At 36.5% G+C, this 24,325-nt stretch overlaps 1 protein-coding gene across 1 annotated transcript in view; it reads left to right on the top strand.

The window, feature by feature from the left end:
• The first annotated feature begins 236 nt into the window (after positions 1-236).
• Positions 237-24,325, top strand: part of LOC142226606 (zinc finger MYM-type protein 1-like) — a 34,776-nt gene continuing 10,687 nt past the window's right edge. Inside the window, exons 1-3 of the mRNA XM_075296703.1 lie at positions 237-261; positions 335-490; positions 20,387-20,992. Of these exons, the coding sequence (XP_075152818.1) occupies positions 237-261; positions 335-490; positions 20,387-20,992 (787 nt within the window). The remainder of the gene's footprint in view (positions 262-334; positions 491-20,386; positions 20,993-24,325) is intronic.

Raw genomic sequence — 24,325 nt, 5'->3', positions numbered from 1 at the left:
CATGTTCACTGAGCCAACATGGTTGCAGGTTAAAATGTTACATGGTCGCCGCAAAAATAGCTGCTATCATATTATTTTGCTCTTCGAATATGATTGTGCCAATCATGTTTCTTCTCTGCGTGTATATTCTATCACTTGGCATTTCTTTTGGTAATTCGCATACAAACACAATATCACAGTTGGCGATTGTTATAGTGTTTTTTTTTTTTGTGTTATTAGTGATGAGATAGAATGAAATGGTACAAAATCTGACAGATAAAAGTGCGTTTACATTGTATGAAAATCCAGAACCAAAAATATTTTTGAATGCGATTTTATTTCAATGCGTTGACAGATTCGGGACACTTCCTGGAGAAGAAATTCCGGGACAATCCAGGCGACTCCCGGCCATCTGACAAGCCTAGTCTATTAAGATTAAGAGATTGTAGTCATATTGAGGATGATGCACTGGAGTGGGGAAAAGTGGTAAAATTTGGGAAGAATAATTATCGTATGTATTTCTCATAAGAAGTTAGCTTATAAGACTCAATATGAATCTTCTCCCTCGCCATCTCTATACACAGAAAAAAATTTCCGTAGTTAAACTAACCCTAATTCTCTATTCAACCGTCGAACGGAACGGACGTGTTTTTCAATAGCGGATAAACTCATCGTAATAGGTACCTACTACGAATTTCAAGTGTGGTGGGATATTAAGCCACCATGCAGCGAAATTCCAAGTCATCCACTGGGTTGCTAACTTCAGGGCCCAGTGGACGGGTATCGACTGGAGTTATAAATCTGGGCAATGACCAAGAGTAGGCCCAACTAGTCGACCTGTAGACGGGTCGTCAGGTGGCGACACTATGACAAGTCTAACTTTTTCTAAGGTAACGACATCAAAAGGAGGTAATCCCTCACGAAAGAGATTCAAGGAACGCAGAAATGCTTTGTTTATCCTAAAGAAGTTAGGATCAGTCGACCCAAGCACGCTGTCGGCTAAACAAAGCGATTCCTTAAAATGGGCTCAAGGAATTCTTGAGACTGGAAAAAGGGAACGATCGCCGGATGAGCTGCCATCCTCCAAAAGGGATCAAAGATCGTTTGCATCAGTTGCTAAAGACAGCCTGCTGATGGCTATCAGTAATAAAGGAGCATTGGACGGTATGGTTCCAAAGCAAAAATGGGGGGAAATTGAGAATGCTCTGTCTGTCGTCTACTCACAGGTGCTGGAAAAGTTTCCCGGCCCAGATCCTCGACACCAAGAGGCTGGTTGGTATCAAGGACGATTTAAGCTAGTCGCATTTGAGGACCAGAGGTCTATAGAATGTTTTAAAGCTGCTCTGATACTAATTGGTGAAGTTTGGAAAGGATCTGCTCTAGAGTTAGTCGAGAAGAAAGACATACCGGCTAGACCTAGAGCACATGCGTGGATACCTGCAAACCCTTCTGACCCTGAATCTATTTTAAATAGACTGAAACGATGCAATCCAGATCTTCCAACAGCTGATTGGAAGGTTGGGCGTTTGGATGAAGTGGATGGACCAAGACGGCATGCAGTGTTTATATTGAACACTAAGTCTTTGCCACATCTAGCAAAGTCCCAGGGCCGTGTATGTTATGGCTTTCATTATATCCAAATGAAGGTATATAAAAACGATCAGCTAAAGGATTCAAAAATGGACAATCCTCTTTCTGAATCTGAAGTAAGCGGATCCTCTTTCGAAGTCGAGGGAGATACCAAAGTTGAAGACATGGATAGACACCGTATGCGAGAGGAGGTTTCTATTGCCTCAGAACTCACCAAAGTTGAACTTATGGTTATTGCGAGAGTCACCGAGATCTGTGAAGAGAACATTCTTGATGACTCGATTGAAGCGGCTGATGTGATGGTTGTTGAAAATCTCGATGGTCCTACGGATCCTCCAGATAAATCTTCATCATTGTAAGGCTGCATGTGCTGCCTTAAAAGTTCTCCTGATGAAAGGGGACATAGATATAGTTCTTATTCAAGAACCATATGTTTATAGAAACAAAATACGTGAATTAAGTACTCCGGGGTTCAAACTATTGCAGTATCCTGGTAATGATGTAAATCGAGCCTGTATAATTGCTAAAAACGAGCTCAACTTGTTTCTGCTTCCTTCAATGTGCAATACAGACACTGTCGTTGCCAGTTTAGAAATAGCCAAATGCAAATATTGGGTATCTTCGGTCTACATGGGACATGACAGGGAGATGCCTCCATATGCCGTTAAGACCTTAGTGGAGGAGTCACTGAAAACAAAGACGAAACTCATTATGGGATGCGATGCGAATGCACATCATAGTATATGGGGAAGTAGTGATACTAATGCAAGGGGAGAGTCGCTAATAGAGTTTATTTTGCGAACTAATCTGGTAGTTTGCAACAAGGGAGATGCCCCAACCTTTGTCACTAAAAACAGGCAAGAGGTTTTGGACATCACCTTGGCCTCGCAAGAACTGAATGAAATGATATCTGAGTGGCAGGTTTTAAGTGAACACAGCTTCTCAGATCATTGCTACATCAGTTTCAAATTTGATGTTCATATCACCAAGACCATATTTCCGCCAAATGTTAGGAAAGCTGACTGGAATAGGTATAGGGAATCGTTCAATATGATGATACCGGAAATAACAGAGACAAATATGAGAAATGTGCAAGATATCGAACACGCAGTGGAGCGGATTACTAAGGCCTTCAACATCTCACTGAAAGCTGCATGCCCTAGAGGAAAGCCAAGGGGGAAACATCGACCACAATGGTGGTCTACGGAATTAAGTAATATGAGGAAATCCTGCAGGAAGCTCTTTAACAAGGCAAAGTCCACCAGAGCCCCTGAGGACTGGGACGCTTACAAGAAGAATCTGAGAGGATACAAGCGAGAACTGAGAAAGGCTCAGCATAACTCTTGGAATGATTACTGCAGCAGTATTGAGAATACGTCCGAGGCTTCCAGACTACGGAAGGTTCTAGCATCCACCAACTCCGCTCCAGGTTTCATTAAAACACCGGAGGGCAATTGGACAAGGTCCAGTGAGGAGACGCTGGAGGTACTTTTGGACACACATTTTCCTGGAAATCAGACGGTTGAACCATGTACTGGCGGTGCCACAGTTGCTCAGCGGTCGTTTCCTGTCGAGGAAATTGTATCGGAAACTAGAATAAGATGGGCGCTAAATAGCTTTGGACCATTCAAATCCCCCGGACCTGATGGAATTACTCCGGCGGAGTTACAAGCTGTAACTGACAAAATTATCCCCTGGTTGTCGGTGATATATAAAGGATGTATCAACTTATCTCATATCCCAGGAAAGTGGAGGGAAACAAAAGTCGTTTTCATACCTAAAGCGGGAAAAGCTTCTCACTCGAGGGCGAAGGATTTCCGACCAATCAGCTTATCCTCATTCCTACTTAAGACTCTGGAGAGGATGATAGATATCTATCTTAGAACTAGCATCGATTCAAGTTTGTTCTCGAAACGACAGCATGCATACTCGAAGGGCAGGTCTACTGAGACCGCACTACATGAACTAGTCAGCTTTATTGAAAGCTCACTATCTGTCAAAGAATACACAATCGTGGCGTTTCTAGACATCGAAGGGGCGTTCAATAATGTCCATCCGAGTTCGATATTAAATGGACTGACAACTCTGAATGTTGATCCATGTATACTCAGGCTGTTAGACGAACTGCTAATGAAGAGACGTATTTCAGCCACACTAGGACAAGCAAACATACAAAGGTATGTGAACAGAGGCACTCCCCAAGGAGGAGTTCTATCACCTCTTCTTTGGAATGTTGCTATAAATAGCCTTCTGGTTACTCTAGAAAAAGAAAGGATAAAAGTGGTGGCATACGCAGATGTGGCTCTGGCAGTCAGGGGAAAATTCCCATCCACAATCAGAGATATTATTCAGAGGGCCCTCCGGATGACTGAGAAATGGGCGAAAGACAATGGTCTTGGGGTAAATCCTGCAAAGACAGAATTAGTCATGTACTGCAAAGATCGCAAAACTCTCCACGGTTAGGCCTATTTCCTTAGGGGGTATTGAAATTCCCTTTGGTGATTGCGCAAAATACCTTGGCGTTATTTTGGACAGGAAGCTGAACTTTAAGCTTAATATTGAAGAAAGGGCGAGAAAGGCAACTGTAGCTTTGTACTCGTGCAAAAAGGCAATAGGAAAAAAGTGAGGACTAAAACCAAAAATTGTGCATTGGCTATACACGGCAGTGGTTAGACCTATAATGCTATATGGTGTTGTAGTCTGGTGGCCGGCACTTCAGAAACCGACTTGTTTAGATAAAGTTCAGCGTATGGCGTGTTTGTGTATTTCAGGCGCATTCAGCAAGACAGGAACAAATTCCCTTAATGTTATGCTGCATCTATTGCCTTTAGACATTTTGGCCAAACAGTCAGCTGCAACAACAGCTGTGCGGTTGCGCGAGCTATCGCTGTGGTCGGAAAAAGGTTACGATCACAGTTCTGTCCTCAAAATAATGCCAGATGTGCCTAACGTAGTGGATTACACTTTGGCGAGTCCACTTTTCGACAAAAAGTTTGAGACTCTAATCCGTGGTGCGTGGTGCACACATACCCCGGGGAATAAAGAATATATAGATTTCTACACTGATGGCTCCAAATTGGATGGACAAGTGGGGTTCGGAGTATATTCTAATGATCTGGAACTTCGAATAGCAAAAAGATTACCTAATCACTGTAGTGTTTTTCAGGCTGAAATATTAGCAATAAGAGAGGTGGCGAATTGGCTGAGAAGTAATGTTCCAAAAAATGTGGGCATTAATATATACTCAGACAGTCAACCTGCAATAAAATCCTTGGATTCTGTGTTCCTCAACTCGAAAACGGCCATCGACTGCCGCAAATCTCTCAATGAGATGGCTGAGCAGTATGGGTGCCTGGCCATAGGAACATACCGGGGAACTGCGAAGCGGATGAGTTGGCAAGGCTAGGGACTACCTTACATATTCCAGGGGAACTAGAATTTGTTGGTATGCCCCTAGCTACCTGCAAGCTCATGCTGCGTGAGAAGGCTGTTATGATGGCAAATGTTAGATGGGAGAATTGCAAGGGTTGTAACGACACCAAGCAAATATGGCCCCATTTCAACTTAAACCGCACACTAGATATGCTAATGTTCTCGAGACGTCAGATATCACTCCTGATATCTGCTATAACGGGGCGCTGCCTGATAGGCGATTTTGCAAAAACTATTGGCGCGAAGTATAATGACTATTGTATGAGCTGTCATGATGCGGAGGAAAAAGAATCAATTAAACACCTCTTGTGTGAGTGTCCTGCATTTTGTGTAAAGCGCAAGCAATTTTTAGGAGCATATAGCTTCAGATTACTGGCGGATCTGGAAAACGTGAACTTAAGCAGTCTGCTAATGTTTTTGGAACAATCTGGTTGGTTCAACAAAGAAAAATAATCAAGAAGGTTCAGCGGTTAACACTAGAAGTGCCCATATGTAATAGGTACTTTTAGTTAATGTGGTATCACAATGGACTGAATAGTCTAAGTGAGCCTGAATCTTAATCGGGCTGACACTTTAACCTAACCTAACCTAATCTAACCTTAATTAAACTTTTTTATTGCAAAAAAAAATTATTTGTTTGTAGTTAAATTTTATTATTTTTTGCGAAATTCTCCACAGCCCAATGAAAATTTCGTTTTTTTAAGTATGTCTCAAACATTTTAAGAACTAAACGTGAGTATAAAGTTCAATGACCGTACACATAAGTTCAATATGAACTAAAGCGAATGAAAATTTTCGTACGATTCCCAAAAATAGTAAGAATGAACTACTTTATGGTTAAAATGGTCATGATTTGGCGCCAATGAATTTCTTCTTTAATTTTAGTTAATTTCTTATTCTATGAGAGGGTGAAATTTCGAGAACTGCAGTTAAGAAGTACAACGGGGCATTAAAATTCCGCTTTGTGGAAATCTCAAAATGTGAGGTAAACTTTAGTTCAATTTTCATACGAGTTAGTTTATTCTTCTTATAAAACAGTTTACTTTTTTTTCGGTGTAGAGATTAATTCGAATATCCATATTATGCACTCAAAAAAAAGTTTACTTGGATCCAAAGATGTAGACCTTCCTTTAAGGATTTTGGTATTGATTCCGAGCCAAAGGTGCGACTTCTTTAAAATAAAGAAATTTATAGCGACCCATTTGGCTTTAAATCTAGCACCAATAAAAATTAAAACCAAATAAAATTAAAATTAGGATACAGATCTTATTTATTAAATTTTCATTTTCGTACAAACAAATGCCAGTTTAAAAATCCAAATTATAACGGATACTTCAAAGTAAAAAATGTTTTCTTAATTCCAAAAAAAAAACTTTAAACCAAGGACGCTCAAAATAAGCCTATATCCGTGGTCACAACCCATAACAGCCTAAGTCTGTTTTTCAATATTTTCAGTATAGGAGTTTAAAGTTTTGAATCTTGACTGAAAATCAGGAGAAGGTGTTTTTTGGAAAACTTTGCTACATATTCATAGAAAAGATACAAACATGAACAATTTAGAGCAAATAAATTTAGATACGCTGAATACGATGGTGCTAATAACTCAATTGTATCCTAACTTGAGTTAGGCTGTTAAGGGTTGTGACCACAGATATTTGAAGCGTTTTTATCTTAAATGTAAATTTCAGTTAATTTAAGGACAATTTCTTTAAATCAAAAATGTGTTTCTTTACTTTAAGGAAAATTAGCCTTAGTTCAAAGACATACGACTTTAACGAAGTGACGCAAATTTACAAAATTTGTGTCCTAAATTTAATGAAAAAAGTTTTTAAAGCAAAGATTACAAAATTTATTTTAATTAAAATTTCATTATTTTGTAAATTTCGCTTCCTAAAATTTAGGTTGCGTAATCTTTAATATCACGTAAATATTTTTTTCAGTGTGGATATGCTATGGATATTCGAATTAGCCAGAAATAAACCATACATAGGGACAGGCTTGTTTAGATTGTTATTTGGAATTTCTTTTCAATATCTTTATAGTATCAATTCCCATCATCGTTATGTTCAATAAGCTCGAATATTGGATATATTGCTACGCTATTTCCCGTATATAATACAAATTTCTTTAATCCAAACTCTTCAGCATAATGCACTAGTAAATGATTACCGCAGCATGTAATTAACTCGTAGCATTTTCCATAGATTAATTTATTTATATAATTTTGTAAAATATATGAAATAATATCGAAAAATATAATTGAAAACTCCTAAACACCTTGGAACATTCCAAGCTAAAATATCGGCAATATAAACTTAACAGCACTATGTAAAGGTACCAATTGTCTAGCGATCTATGCCAAAAATAACTATCTGTCACGTCGCATATAGCCATCCATCCAATGGTGTGATGGAATTTGGCCGTCCTAGAGCCTCATACGAATTCCATTTGGTGGCATATTGTCGACGTGGGTTTGCATGTTTTGCATTAATTACTTGCAGCGTTACTGGCCTTACATTGAAGCATATTTAAAAGAGTGGGTCGCAATCAAGAATAAATTGACAATCAATTAAATCTTTCTGAAAGAAAACAAAAAACAGATTATTGGCATTAGCCATCGGATAAAGTATGGGGATCGATTTGTTGTTGCATTATTGTAATGTCCAACGAAATGAAAAGAAAATGAGATAAAAGTATTTCTGGATTTACAAAAGGATGATGCGCAATGCGCAAATACGACCATTGTGAACCTCGCATAGCGATAAAGACGTTTTTCGTACAAACTACGAATTTTTCTTTTACTCCACCCACTAGATCTATTCTAAAGGTCTTTAACCTTTTAGAGGCCCTGGGCATATTAGTATAATGGACTCCTATGACTTTGACAGAACATTATTTTGTTATAATAAACAAAACAAAAAAAACGATAAAGGTTTTTATTGCTACTCGCATTAAGCGAATAGATAAATGTAATATTTGCCACAAGCGTAACTCCCTTAGCTTTCACAGATTAGTGATTAAAAATCTATGTAAGAATTCAATTATATTAAAATTCAAAAAATTTCAGTTTATTAATTCTTTTGTAAAAAATACGAAAAATTAGGAGCAAAGGTAGAATCATAGACCAAGGAAGGTATAGACAACGAAAGTTAATTCACAGCGCTGTAGTTTGTCTGCACACCGTAGATGGACCTTTTTCGTCTTCAATTGAGTGATTTTTTAGTTTGGCTTTAATTTGTTTTCTTTCCTTTGTTCGTTTGATGAAACACTAAATATTGGAAAACATTCTATACACAACTTTTTTGTAATGCATATTGACTGATTTGTACGGTAATTCTCGTTTTCCAAAAAGAAATTGAGTCACTTGACTGCGCAATTGAGTGGAATGACTGCGCACTGAAAATAAACAAAACCATGGTGAATTGTCAAACGATGTCTTTATATTTTCTTGGTCTATGGTAAAATTAAAAATTTTAAATAATAATCGATCGATTGTTGATGGCACTTTAAACCGACAACTGTAACGACAAAACAAACTCGATTAGAATAGACAGACAGAGCAGAACAACTTTAAACGACTTACTTCTTTACAACTTTTTACGACTCAATCGTATTTTCTCATGGATATGGGAAATTGCCATTAGGGGTCTGTCATAAGGGTTGCCGCCTAATTTATGTCGTTTGAAGAGGAACCCTTCCAAATTTGAGACAGGCAAAATCGTTTGGTTAGGTTAAAGTGGCAGCCCGATTAAGTTTCACGCTCACTTAGACTATTCAGTCCATTGTGATAAGGCAAAATCGTTAATCACTTCCTCAAATGCTATGCTTTTTAGCACATCACATGCCAGAAAAAAATGGAAGTACTTCTAAGGGCACAACTTTAAAAGCACTTCCAAAGAATGTCCCCCAAAAATGATCTTTATTTTAACTACTCAGGAAGTTCTTATAATTCAATTTTTTATAACTCGCTTTTTTCATATTTTTAAATGGTCATTTGAAATGTTTTTGTTTCAACTAGGTTAGGTTAGGTTGTGGAGGGTGACATCAATTTTCTTGAATTGATGCCCACTTAGACCAGTATAGGTCCATTGTGATCCCTCGATGTGATTTTTCCATCTTTCTCCTTCCGATGCGGTCCGCTTTGTCCCAGAAACTTCCACCTGCTCATTCTGTTTGAAAGAAATCTCAGAATAACCAACCAGAGGCCCTGATGAATGCAAGTATGTTCCTTAAGCTGCACTCCCGCAGATCAGTGAGAGCCTAAAAGAAACAGGAGCCCAGTATCTTGTTTCTTCTAAAGGATAAAGCTGGGCACTGACACAGGAAGTGGTATGAGTCCTCCGTAACTTCCGGGGCCAGGCACCATCTATAGATACCATCGTGTCTTTAAGTCCTATTCTTACCATGTGTTTCCCAAGTGTGTTATGTCCTGTTATGATACCAATCAATGGCCGTAATTCCTCTCTGTTCATCGATAACAAAATTTCACAGTTCCTACGTTTCTTTTCATCCCATATCAACTTGGTTTGCTCGCAACCATCCGAAGACACCCAGCGTCTTCGCCATTGCTCATCATATTTAACCTATATCCTGTAATGATAGGAACGTCCCCTAGGACGTTGTTCGTTCCACGAGCACCTTCCTTAGCCAGCACATCCGCTTTCTCATTTCCTATTATCCCATAGTGCCCAGGCACCCAGCACAGAGTTATATTATGCTGTTCAGTGAGAATCTTGAGTTCTCGACGACAGCAGCTGACTACCCTAGACCTTATGTCAGCACTGCACAATGCCTTTATAGCTACCTGACTGTCGATGAAGAAGCTGATATCGCTTCTGAATAAGGCCTCATCAACAGCGACTCAGCAGCCTTTGTGATCGCAGAAATCTCAGCCTGAAAAATACTGCAATCACTATCCAGCGTGTAAGACTCCCTTATTCCTAGTTCACTACAACAGATTCCGCTGCCCGTTCCTTCCTCCATCTTTGATCCGTCTGTATACATGTTCAGGGTTCCGAAGGGTATCCTCCTGTCTTCCCACCCCTCCATACTTGGTATAATGTATGTCGGTTTGTGATGATAAACATGCTCCGTGGTCATATGGTCCGTCTCTCTATACTGCCCGGCCAGAACTTCAGTATACCTGCAGGCTGTCCTCTCAGCGTGTTCAAGCTCTTAAGTCTCAGAAGTGTCAGTTCAGCCGTCTTCCTTACGTGTAAATCGAGTGGGATAAATCCCATCAGTACCTCCAAAGCGGCAGTGGCTGTGGTCCTCATGGCACCTGTCATATAGATGAGTGCAGTCCTATTTACCCTATTTATTTTCGATATATTTTTGTGTCTCACGATTGTCCACCAAACATGACAGCCATATGTGGCCACAGGTCTTACAACCGCGGTATAAAGCCAGCCAAAAAGAGAAGGCCTCATTCCCCATCTCTGCCCGACCAATTTTTGACACGAGTATAGTGCCACATAGGCCCTCTTAATGCGATCGGCAATATTCTATATCCAGTTCAGCCTGGAGTCCAAAATAACTCCTAGGTACCTCGCTGATTTCGAGAGCGTCAACTTCAAATAGGTTAAAAACAGAGTAAGGATTAATAAAATGGTACAAATTATTTAAATTTTGAAGTTTCGAACAAAGATTAGAATGCATTAAAAATCACAAAAATTATAAAAATTGTTTTTTGTTTTTTGGAAAAATATCACATTTTTATACCCTTCACCACTACTGTGGTACAGGGTATAATAAGTTTGTGCATTTGTATGTAACGCCAAGAAGGAGTAATCATAGACCAACCTTTTAGTATACGGATCGGCTTAGAATTAAATTCTGAGTCGATTTAGCGATGTCCGTCTGTCTGTCTGTCCGTCTGTCTGTCTGTTGATGTATTTTTGTATGCAAAGTACAGCTCGCAGTTTTAGTCCGATTGTCCTCAAATTTGGTATAGGGTCCTGTTTCGGCTCAAAGACGATCCCTATTGATTTTGGAAAAAATCGGTTCAGATTTAGATATAGCTGCCATATATATTTTTCGCCGATCTGGTCATAATTGGCGTGTATATCAACCGATCTTCCTCAAATTCCGTACATCCGAATATTTTATGGGTCTCGGAAAACTTGCAAAATACCAGCCAAATCGGTTCAGATTTAGATATAGCTCCCATATATAGCTTTCGCCCGATTTACACTCATTTGCCCAAAGAGGCCAATTTTTAACTCCGATTTGGTTGAAATTTTGCACAGGGAGTAGAATTAGCATTGTAACTATGCGTGCCAAATTTGGTTGAAATCGGTTCAGATTTGGATATATCTCCCATATATAGCTTTCGCCCGATTTACACTCATATGACCACAGAGGCCAATTTTTAACTCCGATTTAGTTGAAATTTTGCACAGGGAGTAGAATTAGCATTGAAACTATGCGTGCCAAATTTGGTTGAAATCGGTTCAGATTTGGATATATCTCCCATATATAGCTTTCGCCCGATTTACACTCATATGACCACAGAGACCAATTTTTAACTTCGATTTAGTTGAAATTTTGCACAGACAGTAGAATTAGCATTGTTGCTATGCGTGACAAATTTGGTTGAAATCGGTTCAGATTTAGATATAGCTCCCATATATATGTTTTTCTGATTTCGACAAAAATGGTCAAAATACCAACAATTTCCTTGTAAAATCGCCACTGCTTAGTCGCAAAGTTGTAAAAATGACTCTAATTTTCCTAAACTTCTAATACATATATATCGAGCGATAAATCATAAATAAACTTTTGCAAAGTTTCCTTAAAATTGCTTCAGATTTAAATGTTTCCCATATTTTTTTACTAACATTGTATTCCACCCTAGTGCATTAGCCGACTTAAATTTTGAGTCTATAGATTTTGTAGAAGTCTATCAAATTCTTCCAGAACGAGTGATATTTAAATGTATGTATTTGGGACAAACCTTTATATATAGCCCCAAACACATTTGACGGATGTGATATGGTATCGAAAATTTAGATCTACAAAGTGGTGCAGGGTATAATATAGTCGGCCCCGCCCGACTTTAGACTTTCCTTACTGGTTTTTTACTAACATTGTGTTCCACCCTAGTGCATTAGCCGACTTAAATTTTGAGTCTATAGATTTTGTAGAAGTCTATCAAATTCTTCCAGATCGAGTGATATTTAAATGTATGTATTTGGGACAAACCTTTATATATAGCCCCCAACACATTTGACGGATGTGATATGGTATCGAAAATTTAGATCTACAAAGTGGTGCAGGGTATAATATAGTCGGCCCCGCCCGACTTTAGACTTTCCTTACTGGTTTTAATTTACATCCAAAACACTGAATTCGGATCACACCTTAAGAAGTGAAGGAAATGCAGTGCATCGGCTGTGGAAATGGTGGACATCCGTCCTATGACAAGCCCATGTTTAATTCATCGCTTCTGTGCCAATTTTTCATCTCTTCCGGATCCAAAAAGCACATTTTCACTACTTTTTTGGCGACGCTTTTTGTGCTGGGATTCTATGGACATCAGCGATATCCCTAATCTTAATCTCTCTTGAAGCATTGTACTTCTCAATTCATTTTTAATTCTTTTTAGTGTGGAGAAGGAACTTTCCCCACTGCAGTTAGTAACCATCATGCTTAAAAAGATTCCCAATGCGATTTCTACATTTGGAAATGTGTCGTCAATGTTCTGTTCTTTCAAGAGTTGATATATTTTTAACATAGAATTTGTTCCCTCATTTTCACTGTCCACAATTTAAATGCAAACATTGAGAAATCTGGCAGGAGCTAGGGGGCCCTGGGCACATGCCCTGTGGGAAAGACGGGCCTGCTCATATGATCATAGAGGCCAAAGTTTTACTCCGATTTATGTGAGGCTGTGCACAGGGAGTAGAATTAATATTATCGCTATCAATGCCAAATTTGGATCAAATCGGTTCAGAGTAAGATATAGCTCCAATGTATAACTTTCGCCCGATATGGATTTAATTGGCCCTAGAGGCCAGAATTTTGCCTTTATTTCCTTCAAAGAGTACAATGGATGGTCATGTGTGCTAAATTTCATTGAAATAGGTTCAGATTTATATATACTCCCATATATATCTTTCGACCGATTTAGATTCATATAACAAGCGGAAACCAAATTTTCATTTCGATTTACTTGAATTTTTTCCCTGAATGTAGAATTAAGATTTTAGCTTTGTGTACCAAATTTAGTTCAAATTCCCAGCAAAAAAATTTGGAAGTACTTCTAACGGCACAACTTTAAAAACACTTCCAGAAATGTTCTTCCAAAGATGTTCTTTATTTTAGCTACTCAGGAAGTTTTTATAATTCGCTTTTTTCATATTTTTAAATGACAATTTTACCTTTTTTGTTTCAAATATGTTAAAAACAGAGTAAGGTTTAATAAAATCGTACAAATTATTTAAATTTTGTCGAAAAAATTTCTAAATTCATTCTAGAAAAACTACGAAATTTAGATAATATTTGAGGTCAAGGGTTTCAGACAAGCGTCAGAATGCGTTAAAAATCATAAAAAATTATAAAAATTAATTATTTCTCAAAATATCACAAGATTTTTTTAATTCACATCCAAAACACTGAACTCGGATCACACCTAAAGAAGTGAAGCATATTCAGTGCAACGACTGTTGAAATGGTGGACATCCGTCCTAGGACACACCAATGTTAAAATCATCGCTTCTGCGCCAATTTTACACCATTTCCAGATCCAAAAAGAACATTTTCACTACTTTTTTGGCGACGCTTTTTTTGCTGGGTTTATATAGATTTGGACATAGCTCCCATGTATGCACGCCATTTACATCATCATTTTACACAGAAGAAAGATTTAACATTCTATCAACTGTGTCGAATTTTATCCAAATCGGTTCAGATTTAAATAAACCATATATTCTTCCTATTTAGACAAAATTGGCACAATGTCAGCGAAGATGTCCCCATACTTTTCACAGAAAATTTATATAAAATTACGGCAGTGTAAATGTCGCTCGATGTGGCCAAATATTGTCACAAACGCGACAGTTGGCCACATATCTTGCTGAAATCTAGCCGATATCCTTGTGAACTCGATTTAAATTTACAGTCTAGAGATTTTGTAGAAGTTTAAAAATGTTTCTCCAAATCGGTTCTGATTTAAATATTCGTGTATGGGAATCTAAACCTTTATATAGCTCCCGACAAATTTGAAGGAATTCAGATGGTATCAAAAATGTTGGTCTACATACAAGCTGAGAAGAAACATGATTGTCACAATCATATTCGAAGAGCAAAATAAGATGATAGGAGCTATTTTTGCGGCGACCATGTAACATTTTCACCTACGACCATGTTGGCTCAGTGAACATGGTTCTAAGAAAAATAAAATTGTCCTCATCTAAAATGTTATTATATTGATGAAAAGAATTTTGTTTCCATTAAAAGACAATGGTCACGATCTAAAATGTTATGGTATTCGTCAAAAATGTTTTCCTTCCAGTTAAAAGAACATGGGAATAACCTAAAATGTTTTGATCTTTATGGAAAAACTATTTTCGTCGTCGAAAAAAGAACGCCTCTTCAGAAAAGAAAACACAAAATTAACTTTATTTATTTGTTTTTATTTATTTATAAACTAATTCATTGTTTATTTGTATTTATAATATCGTGAAAGCAAACATCGAATATTTTTGTACACTCTATTTTGGTTCAATTTCAACAATAAGTAATCATTCCATCCACATTTGATGGGCACGAAGTAAGCCCATCAAATGTGCCAACGATGCCACTTCTGAATAAATAAATTAACACAAAACACAGTAATTCCGTATTCTCCGTCCATCCCAAGAAACAATCAACACACGACTGACGCGCAAAATGAAAATCGCGTGTACCTGCTCAATGTTTTTATAAAATTCTTTTCGCTGCAAAAAAAAATAAAAAATTAAATGGTCACCAAAACAATGTACATGGTCTTTATGGCTATGTAATGGTTCTAGACATGTCTATACGTAACCTATAAAAATAGTTTTTTCTTTGCAAAAAGGAAACAAATTGAATGGTCAGGTATATGACTTTCCCGACCATGTAATGGTCTCAAATTCTATCAATTAAATAATAGAACGTGTTTGCGGCATTTGAGAACCATTGCCAATATATTTTTCTCAGTTCGAAAATTATTTTTACAAAGACAAAATACATGGTTTTCGCGACAACTACATATTCTAGATAAGCATTAAATGCATGCGGCAACCATGTCCAAATATGTTTTTTTCTGTGCGTGTGCTCCCATCCAGTTCACGTGGATATCAAAACTTATCTACCGACCCAACTTAATGTAGAAAAAGCCTTTAAGACAACCGGCATCTCTGCTAGATAATCAAAGCACTATACGGTGGTTTCGTTATTCATTGACTCAAAACTTCGCTTAAGAAGTTGAACTCTTGCAGCGATTGCACACACAAATTTCTGGGTGATATTAACAACGATCCATACGAACACTTGGGAGACATTGATGACAATTTATTTATGTATCGTACACTGTTATGCTTTAGCAATAGCAATCAAAATATGTGCACATTTTAGATTGACTCAAGGATTGTACTTGATGGTGCACATTGGGGAAAAATTGACCACTAGCCATAAAAATAGTTAAGAAATACATTTAGATCTAATATCTCATTTGGTCCAAAACTTTAAATTATTAAATTAAATACATAATCACACAAATTTGTTTGAAATTTTCTCCACATTATGGTCACTGTTAGCACTGGTCGATCGTATTCCCTACCTCAGTTATTAGGGCTAAATATTTGGCAAAAATATTGTAGGCATCTGTAATTGCTTTACACAATACGCCTACACTGAAAAAAATATTGCCAACGATTTGATGTCCTTATAATACGAATACAAATTTTGCTTAGCGTAGATGACGCATTTCTCTAATATAAAGTTTTTTTCCTTTTCAATGAAGTCGTATTGTCCTTATATTTAAGTGATTTGACTTAAAAATGGGTATCATAAGATGAAAATAAAAAATTTTGAGCTAAGGTCAACTTGACTTTAACAATTCAGAAAAATTCTTTAACATTAATGAAATTGTCTTTAAATTTTTTCTCTTTTTGCATCTTGACTACAAAGCAAAAAATCGTTCAAAAATAGGACATGTTTTTCAACACTTTATTTTAAAGACGTTTTTACTTTACGTGATAACCGGAATTTGACGACGTTAATCGAGACGACGTAAACCGAATTAAAAACGTAAAGTCCATTTATGTATGTATGTGCGTGTGCATAATAGAAAACTTAAAAAAATATAGGTAATACAGTAATTTCGGTAAGAATTTCAGAAAAAAAATGTTTCGATGACTTATGGAAGGCGTTTCTGATAAAATGGGCAAAAAAAATCGGCGACGTAAATCGAAGTTTGATGGAACAAAAAATTTGACGACATAAATCGAAACAACGTAAACCGAGACGACACGTACAGAAAAACCATGTTTAGACATGGTTGCCGCATCCATTTAATGCTTATATAGAGTATGTAATTGCCATGTATTTTGTCTTTGTAAAAATGTATTTTGTCTTTGTAAAAATGGTTTTCGAGCGGAGAAAAATGTATGGTGGAAATAAGCATTTGAATTGTTCTCAAATACCACAAACATGTGCAATCATTTGAATGATAGAATTTGAGACCATTAAATGGTCGTGAAAATCATGTACCTGACCATTCAATTTTTTTTACTTTTTTACAGGGAAAAAAGTATTTTTATAGGTTAAGTACAGACATGTCTAGAACCATTACATGGCCATAAAGACCATTTACATTTTTTCGTGACCATTTAATTTTTGAACTTTTTTGCAGCGAAAAGAATTTTATAAAAACATTGAGCAGGATTTTCATTTTGCGCGTCAGTCGTGTGTTGATTGTTTCTTGGAGTGAACACAGTCGTGTGTTGATTGTTTCTTGGAGTGGACGGAGAGTACGGTATTACTGTGTTTTGTATTAATTTATTTATTCAGAAGTGGCACGTGGTTTTATGTAAACACAAAAAACGAAAGTGGAAATGAAAAAATGTACCTGTTTTTTGTTCTGCATTTTGCTATATGGATCATTTATTTTTATTTGCAGTTACATGATGTCTGCGTTTGTACATTTGATGGGCACGATGTAAATATGGAATAATTACTTATTGTTGAAATTGAAATAAAATAGTGTAAACATATATGATGTTTGCTTGAGCGGCATTATAAATACAAATAAACAATGAATTAGTTTATAAATAAATAAAAACAAATAAATAAAGTTAATTTTTATACCCTCCACCATAGGATGGGGGGTATATAACCTTTGTCATTCCGTTTGTAACACATCGAAATATTGCTCTAAGACCCCATAAAGTATATATATTCTGGGTCGTGCTGAAATACTGAGTCGATGTGAGCATGTCCGTCCGTCCGTCCGTCTGTTGAAATCACGCTAACTTCCGAACGAAACAAGCTATCGACTTGAAACTTGGCACAAGTAGTTGTTATTGATGTAGGTCGGATGGTATTGCAAATGGGCCATATCGGTTCACTTTTACGTATAGCCCCCATATAAACGGACCCCCAAATTTGGCTTTTGAGGCATGAGCAAATCTCATCCGATCCGGCTGAAATTTGGTACATGGTGTTAGTATATGGTCTCTAACAACCATGCAAAAATTGGTCCACATCGGTCCATAATTATATATAGCCCCCATATAAACCGATCCCCTGATTTGGCTTGCGAGGCCTCTAAGAGAAGCAAATTTTATCCGATCCGGCTGAAATTTGGTACATGGTGTTAGTATATGGTATCTAACAACCATGCAAAAATTGGTCCACATCGGTCCATAATTATATATAGCCCCCATATAAACCGATCCCACGATTTGGCTTGCGAGGCCTCTAAGAGAAGCAAATTTTATCCGATCCGGCTGAAATTTGGTACATGGTGTTAGCATATGGTCTCTAACAAGCACGCAAAAATTGGTTCACATCGGTCCATAATTATATATAGCCCCCATATAAACCGATCACCAGATTTGACCTCCGGAGCCTCTTCGAAGATCAAAATTCATCTGATTCAGTTGAAATTTGGTACGTTATGTTAATATATGGCCTCAAACACCCATGCAAAAATTGGTCGAAATCGGTCCATAATTATATATAGGCCCCATATAAACCGATCCCCAGATTTGACCTCCAGAGCCCCTTGGAAGAGCAAAATTCTTCCCATTCGGTTGAAATTTGGTACGTGATGTTAGTATATGGTATCCAACAACCATGCAAGAATTGGTTCCTATCAGCCCATAATTATATATAGCTCCCATATAAACCGATCTCCAGATTTGACCTCCAGTGCCTTTTGGAGAAGCAAAATTCATCCGATCTGCTTGAAATTTGGTACGTGGTGATCGTATATGATATTTAACAACCATGTCAAAAGTGGTCCATATCAGTCCATAATCATATATAGCCCCATATAAACCGATCCCGAGATTTGGTTTTGGAGCCTCTTGGAGGAGCAAATTTCATCTGAGTGAGTTGAAATTTAGTACATTGTGCTAGTATATGGTCGTTAACAACCATGCCTAACTAGGTCCATATCGGTTTATAGTTATATATATCCCTCAGATAAATCGATTTCCAATCACACAAAAATTGGTCCATATCAAGTTCATAATTGTATATAGCCCCCATATATGTGACCCCCATATTTCAATTCTGGCTCTCTACGTACCGTGCAAAATTCCATATTCGTAAGTATTTGTAGACTTACTATACATAACTTTTTTGTCTAATATATACCACGTATGGACTAACTCACAATTTAGAAAACGATGTTAAGAAGTTTTAAGATACCACAACCCAAGTATTTCGATTGTGGATGACAGTCTTTCGTAGAAGTTTCTACGCAATCCATGGTGGAGGGTACATAAGATTCGGCCTGGCCGAATTTACGGCCGTATACACTTGTTGTGTTTTCTTTTCTCAAGTAGCGTCCTTTTTTCGACGATGAAAAAAGTTTTTTCATAAAGATCAAAACATTTTAGTTTGTGACCATTTTCTTTCAAATATGATTGTGACAATCATGTTTCTTCTCTGCGTGGACGTAAATCGAGGGATTACTGTACTGAATGCAATGCCAAATGTGCTACATACCGCGGAATCCATTCTCGAAACTTTGAGAAGTTTCAAACAGAGATTCAGGTACTCCTGGAAAAATAGGTTACTTTAATTTCTCGCTGATATAATCTGTTTCGTTTGGGGTAAGCAACATAATTGTGCTATTTAATATAAGTATCATGGAACATAGTGTCTGGGAGTGGCTCATATTCGTAAGTATATAAATATGTTGTGGGCTTGCTCCTCAAGTTTTTTAACTATTGTTATTGTTATTATTCAATTTATGTTCATAAATAAAAGAATCGTGGATAGGTTAAACACTTGAGTTTTTTTTACAGCGTGTTTATGTTAATTTCTTACCTAATGAATTATTATGCGACTGTGACCACAATCCTTCCACCACGAGTAAGATGACACAAACATCCGGAGATCTCTAGCTTTGGCTTCTTTCGAAAGAAGCTTGAAGACAAGCATACTAATCAAGGAATCCTTGGGCAATGACATTCGTAGAATTTTTTAAACAGTGCCTAGCTTTCTTTAATTAGAAATGTAGAACGTTTTTCGACTAAACAACATATAAGTAATTCGGAATGTGACGAAAATATGGCTGAGTACATTCATACATTTACGGGCACCTTGTCTTTTACCGACTCTGAGTAGTATTCAAGGCAAAAGGATATTGTATCGAGTGAAATATATACATTTTAGATTATGTCACCAATTTTTGGCACAAATACTTTCGTAAACAGAGTCTTCACCGTTACGTCTTTGGTCCTGAGAATGTCAATAAACAATTTGTATACCCTCCATCATAGGATGGGGGCATTGGCGTAGCTAGGGGGGTGCTGGGGGGCTATGCCCCCCAAGAATAGTTCTTGCCCACCCAGAATAATCATAGCTACAGTTGTTTTATATTTTAATTCAAGCTTTGCGATGTGTTTAATCCAATTAAGATTGTGGCAGAGAATGTATGTTATGCATATTTTTTAATATTGATATTTACATTACAACTAAAAACACGTAATAAAAACATTAAAAGGAAACTTGAGACGCACATTTTCAAAAATAGTCAATTTATAACTACGTTGATTAAAATCATAAATCGTCACATGCGCAATTTACCATCTAAAATCGTCAAAATCACGAAAAATCCACAGAGTTGGCACCGCTGCTCTCGACAGTTGCTTCGTTGTATTCTGTTCTCACCATTTGCAAACAGAAAACGAAAATACCGAATATTTGAACAAACTTATTGGTATTGTGTTACTTTTAGCACGTCAGGGTCTTCCATTTCGTGGTCACCGAGAACATTCAAATTCCAAAAACAGGGGTAATTTTTTAGAATTTGCTGAGTTTTTGGCGCAAAATTACTCTGTATTTAAAACAAATTTCAATAAGTCTATAAACCATACAAGTCCCGACTTTCAAAACGAAATAATTGAACTTTCCGCTAAGGCAGTGACAAATGTTATTGTCGAAAAAGTAAAAGCATGCGGATTCTTCTCGTTAATGGTTGACGAAGCCAGATGTTTCAAAGAGGAGCAATTATCCATAACAATACGATTTGCTGTCGGTGTAGAAGTTGAGGTACACTTTCTTGGGTTTATTGATTGTTCCGTTAGCCGTGATGCTTCGTCTCTACAAAAGATAATTCTGGAGTTCTTGAAAATAAGAAATTTGGAGAATATCCCAATAGTTGGACAGTCTTACGATGGTGCCAACGTTATGTCAGGATACAAAAATGGACTTCAAATGAAGATTAAAGAATCAAATCCTCAAGCCGTATTTATTCATTGTTTGGCACATAAATTGAATTTGGTTATTGGTGATTCTTGCTCAGATTTGCAATTTGCGTCAAGATTTTTTAATGCTGTTGAAGTTTATATTCTCATTTTTCAAAACCGGGTAATCAAAGCGATTTGAAGCGTATAAGCAATGGACTGAATGCGAACTATTATACACTACAAAATTTAAGTACAACTAGATGGAGCTGCAGATATGAAAATTGCAAAGCAATTATAACAAATTACACTGCAATAAAAAGTGCCTTAGATGAGGAAGCAAACGCAGATCGTGGTAAAAACTCTATAGAAGCTCTAGGTTTGATAAATTTAATTACAACACCAGATTTTATTGTCTGCCTTCACATTTTCCATTTTGCACTCAAATCCACACACACGCTAAGCAAATATTTTCAAACTAAAACAGCCACACTCGGAGAGGCTCTGAACACAGTAACGTCAATGATAAGTACACACAAAAAAATTTTTTTCTGATTCAATCACGAAATTAATTGATCCAATTAATTTTTTAATTGAAATGTCTTCAATCACGAAAATGATAGTATCAATCACAGTTTTAATTGGGCATAGAAAAAATTCTTGATTAAAAAATTAATTGATTTCATTACCAAATTTCAATTAATTTTTTAATTGATTCAATTAAAAATTTAATTGATGTTGATTGCAAAACTCAATAAATTTAGTAATTAAAAAAAGGTAACTATTTTCAATTATATTCTGAATTGGCTTAGAAATTTTATTTGGATTAACAATTGATTGTTTGAAAAAAATTTTAATCAAAAATTTAAAAAAAATGTTCATCACTTTTTTAATTGACTTAGTCTTCTGAATTTGATTAAAAGTTAATTGTATCAATTAACTTTTTAATTAAAAATTTTAAAATTTTCAATCATTGGCTTAATTAACTTAATGTTTCTATCTTGATTAAAAAGTTAATTGTACCAATTAATTTATTAATTGAACAAAATTTCGACTTCAATTAACTTTTTAATTGGAAATATTTTGGTGATATTTTTTTCTGTGTATTTTCAAAGAGCATAAACAAAATTTTGTTGAAATATGGAATGAAATTGACCGATTTTCAAAGGAGAATGGCATTATGTTAGATCCGACAAATATTGCAAAAAGAAAGAAGAGGGCAACGTTGAACATGCAGTCTATTCAAGAAAAAGGTGCCGGCTCAGATTTAAATGAAAATGTTTCAGCCATTGACTTTTGGGAAACAAAAATATATATTCCTCTTCTTGACAATATTTTAAAAAATTTAGAATACAGATTTAAAAGCCTTCCATTGGCCAAATCTATAAACGCATTTGGAAATCTCAACTTAGAAGGTGCTTCCGAATTTGTTGAGAACTATAAGAATTGCCTACAAATCGATACAAATTCACTTTTAGCAGAGGCACTTGTAATGAGAAACCTTTTAAAAAACCTGACTAAACACGACAAAATTGACATGTGTACTCTTAAAGACAATGTTAATAAAAATATTTATCCAAATTTGTTTAAACTAATTCAAGTTGCAATAAGTCTGCCGATTAGCTCCGCTGGATGTGAGAGGAGTTTTTCTGCTATGCGTCGAGTAAAAACCTGGTTGAGGTCAACTATGAACCAAGACAAGTTTTCTTATTTGTCAATTTTAAACATTTTAAACATTTTAAACACTAATCGAAGATAGACGTTTTATAACATTCAATTTATTTTTTTCCTTTTATTTAATTTTTTATTCTTAGTATTTTTTATACACGATGAATATGTTAAGTTTATGTTTTGCTTTATGATTTCTAGTCCTGTTTTAAAACACACATTTTAAATAAAATTTAAAAATCATATGTTTGTTGTCTTGAATTAAAAATAAATTACAAACAATATTTTTCAAACACATACTTAAAGCAATGCTTTTATTTTTTGTTATATTAAATAATGGTAAGTTGCTATTTGATTATTTATAGCGGTGTCGTGGAACCAGCTCCCACACACAATAAAATATTTTTTGTCTTCAACCATGAAATTAATTGATCTAATTAATTTTTAATTGAAATGTATTCAATCAAAAAAAAATAATGACAGTATCAATCATCAAAGTCAATTAAATAATTAATTGATACAACTAATTTTTGTGATTGAGTTTTTTTGTTTTTGATTGATTTTGCTGCATATTGCCTTTAACACCGCAATAAAATTGAGGATGTATAGTTTTATCAATAGTGGTAATTTATCGCTTCGGAAATTTCGACAAAATTCTGAATGATGTCTGGGGGGGGCATAGCCCCCCCCCCAGCGAAAACTTCTAGCTCCGCCAATGGATGGGGGTATATTAACTTTGTCATTCCGTTTGTAACACATCGAAATATTGCTCTAAGACCCCATAAAGTATATATATTCTGGGTCGTGGTGAAATTCTGAGTCGATCAAAGCATGTCCGTCCATCCGTCCGTCCGTCCGTCTGTTGAAATCACGCTAACTTCCGAAAGAAACAAGCTATCGACTTGAAACTTGGCACAAGTAGTTGCTATTGATGTAGGTCGGATGGTATTGAAAATGGGCCATATCGGTCCACTTTTACGTATAGCCCCCATATAAAGGGACCCTCAGATTTGGCTTGTGGAGCCTCTAACAGAAGCATATTTAATCCGATCCGGCTGAAATTTGGTATATGGTGTTGGCATATGGTCTCTAACAACCATGCAAAAATTGGTCCACATCGGTCCATAATTATATATAGCCCCCATATAAACCGATCCCCAGATTTGGCTTGCGGAGCCTAAAAGAGAAGCAAATTTCATCCGATCCGGCTGAAATTTGGCACATGGTGTTGGTATATGGTCCCTAACAACCATGCAAAAATTGGTCCACATCGGTCCATAATTATATATAGCCCCCATATAAACCGATCCCCAGATTTGGCTTGCGGAGCCTCAAAGAGAAGCAAATTTCATCCGATCCGGCTGAAATTTGGTACATGATGTTGGTATATGGTCTCTAACAACCATGCAAAATTTGGTCCATATCGGTCCTTAATTATATATGGCCCCCTATAAACGGATCCTCAGATTTGGCTTATGGAGCCTCTAAGAGAAGCATATTTCATCCGATCCGGCTGAAATTTGGTACATGGTGTTGGTATATGGTCTCTAACAATCATGCAAAAATTGGTCCACATCGGTCCATAATTATATATAGCCCCCATATAAACCGATCCCCAGATTTGGCTTGCGGAGCCTAAAAGAGAAGCCACTTTCATCCGATCCGGCTGAAATTTGGTACATGGTGTTGGTATATGGTCTCTAACAATCATGCAAAAATTGGTCCACATCGGTCCATAATTATATATAGCGCCCATATAAACCGATCCC

This window comes from Haematobia irritans, chromosome 1, assembly GCF_050003625.1.
Source record: "Haematobia irritans isolate KBUSLIRL chromosome 1, ASM5000362v1, whole genome shotgun sequence".
Lineage (NCBI taxonomy): Eukaryota > Metazoa > Arthropoda > Insecta > Diptera > Muscidae > Haematobia > Haematobia irritans.
Note: the sequence above shows the minus strand (reverse complement) of the source record. Positions and strands in the feature narration are given on the sequence as shown.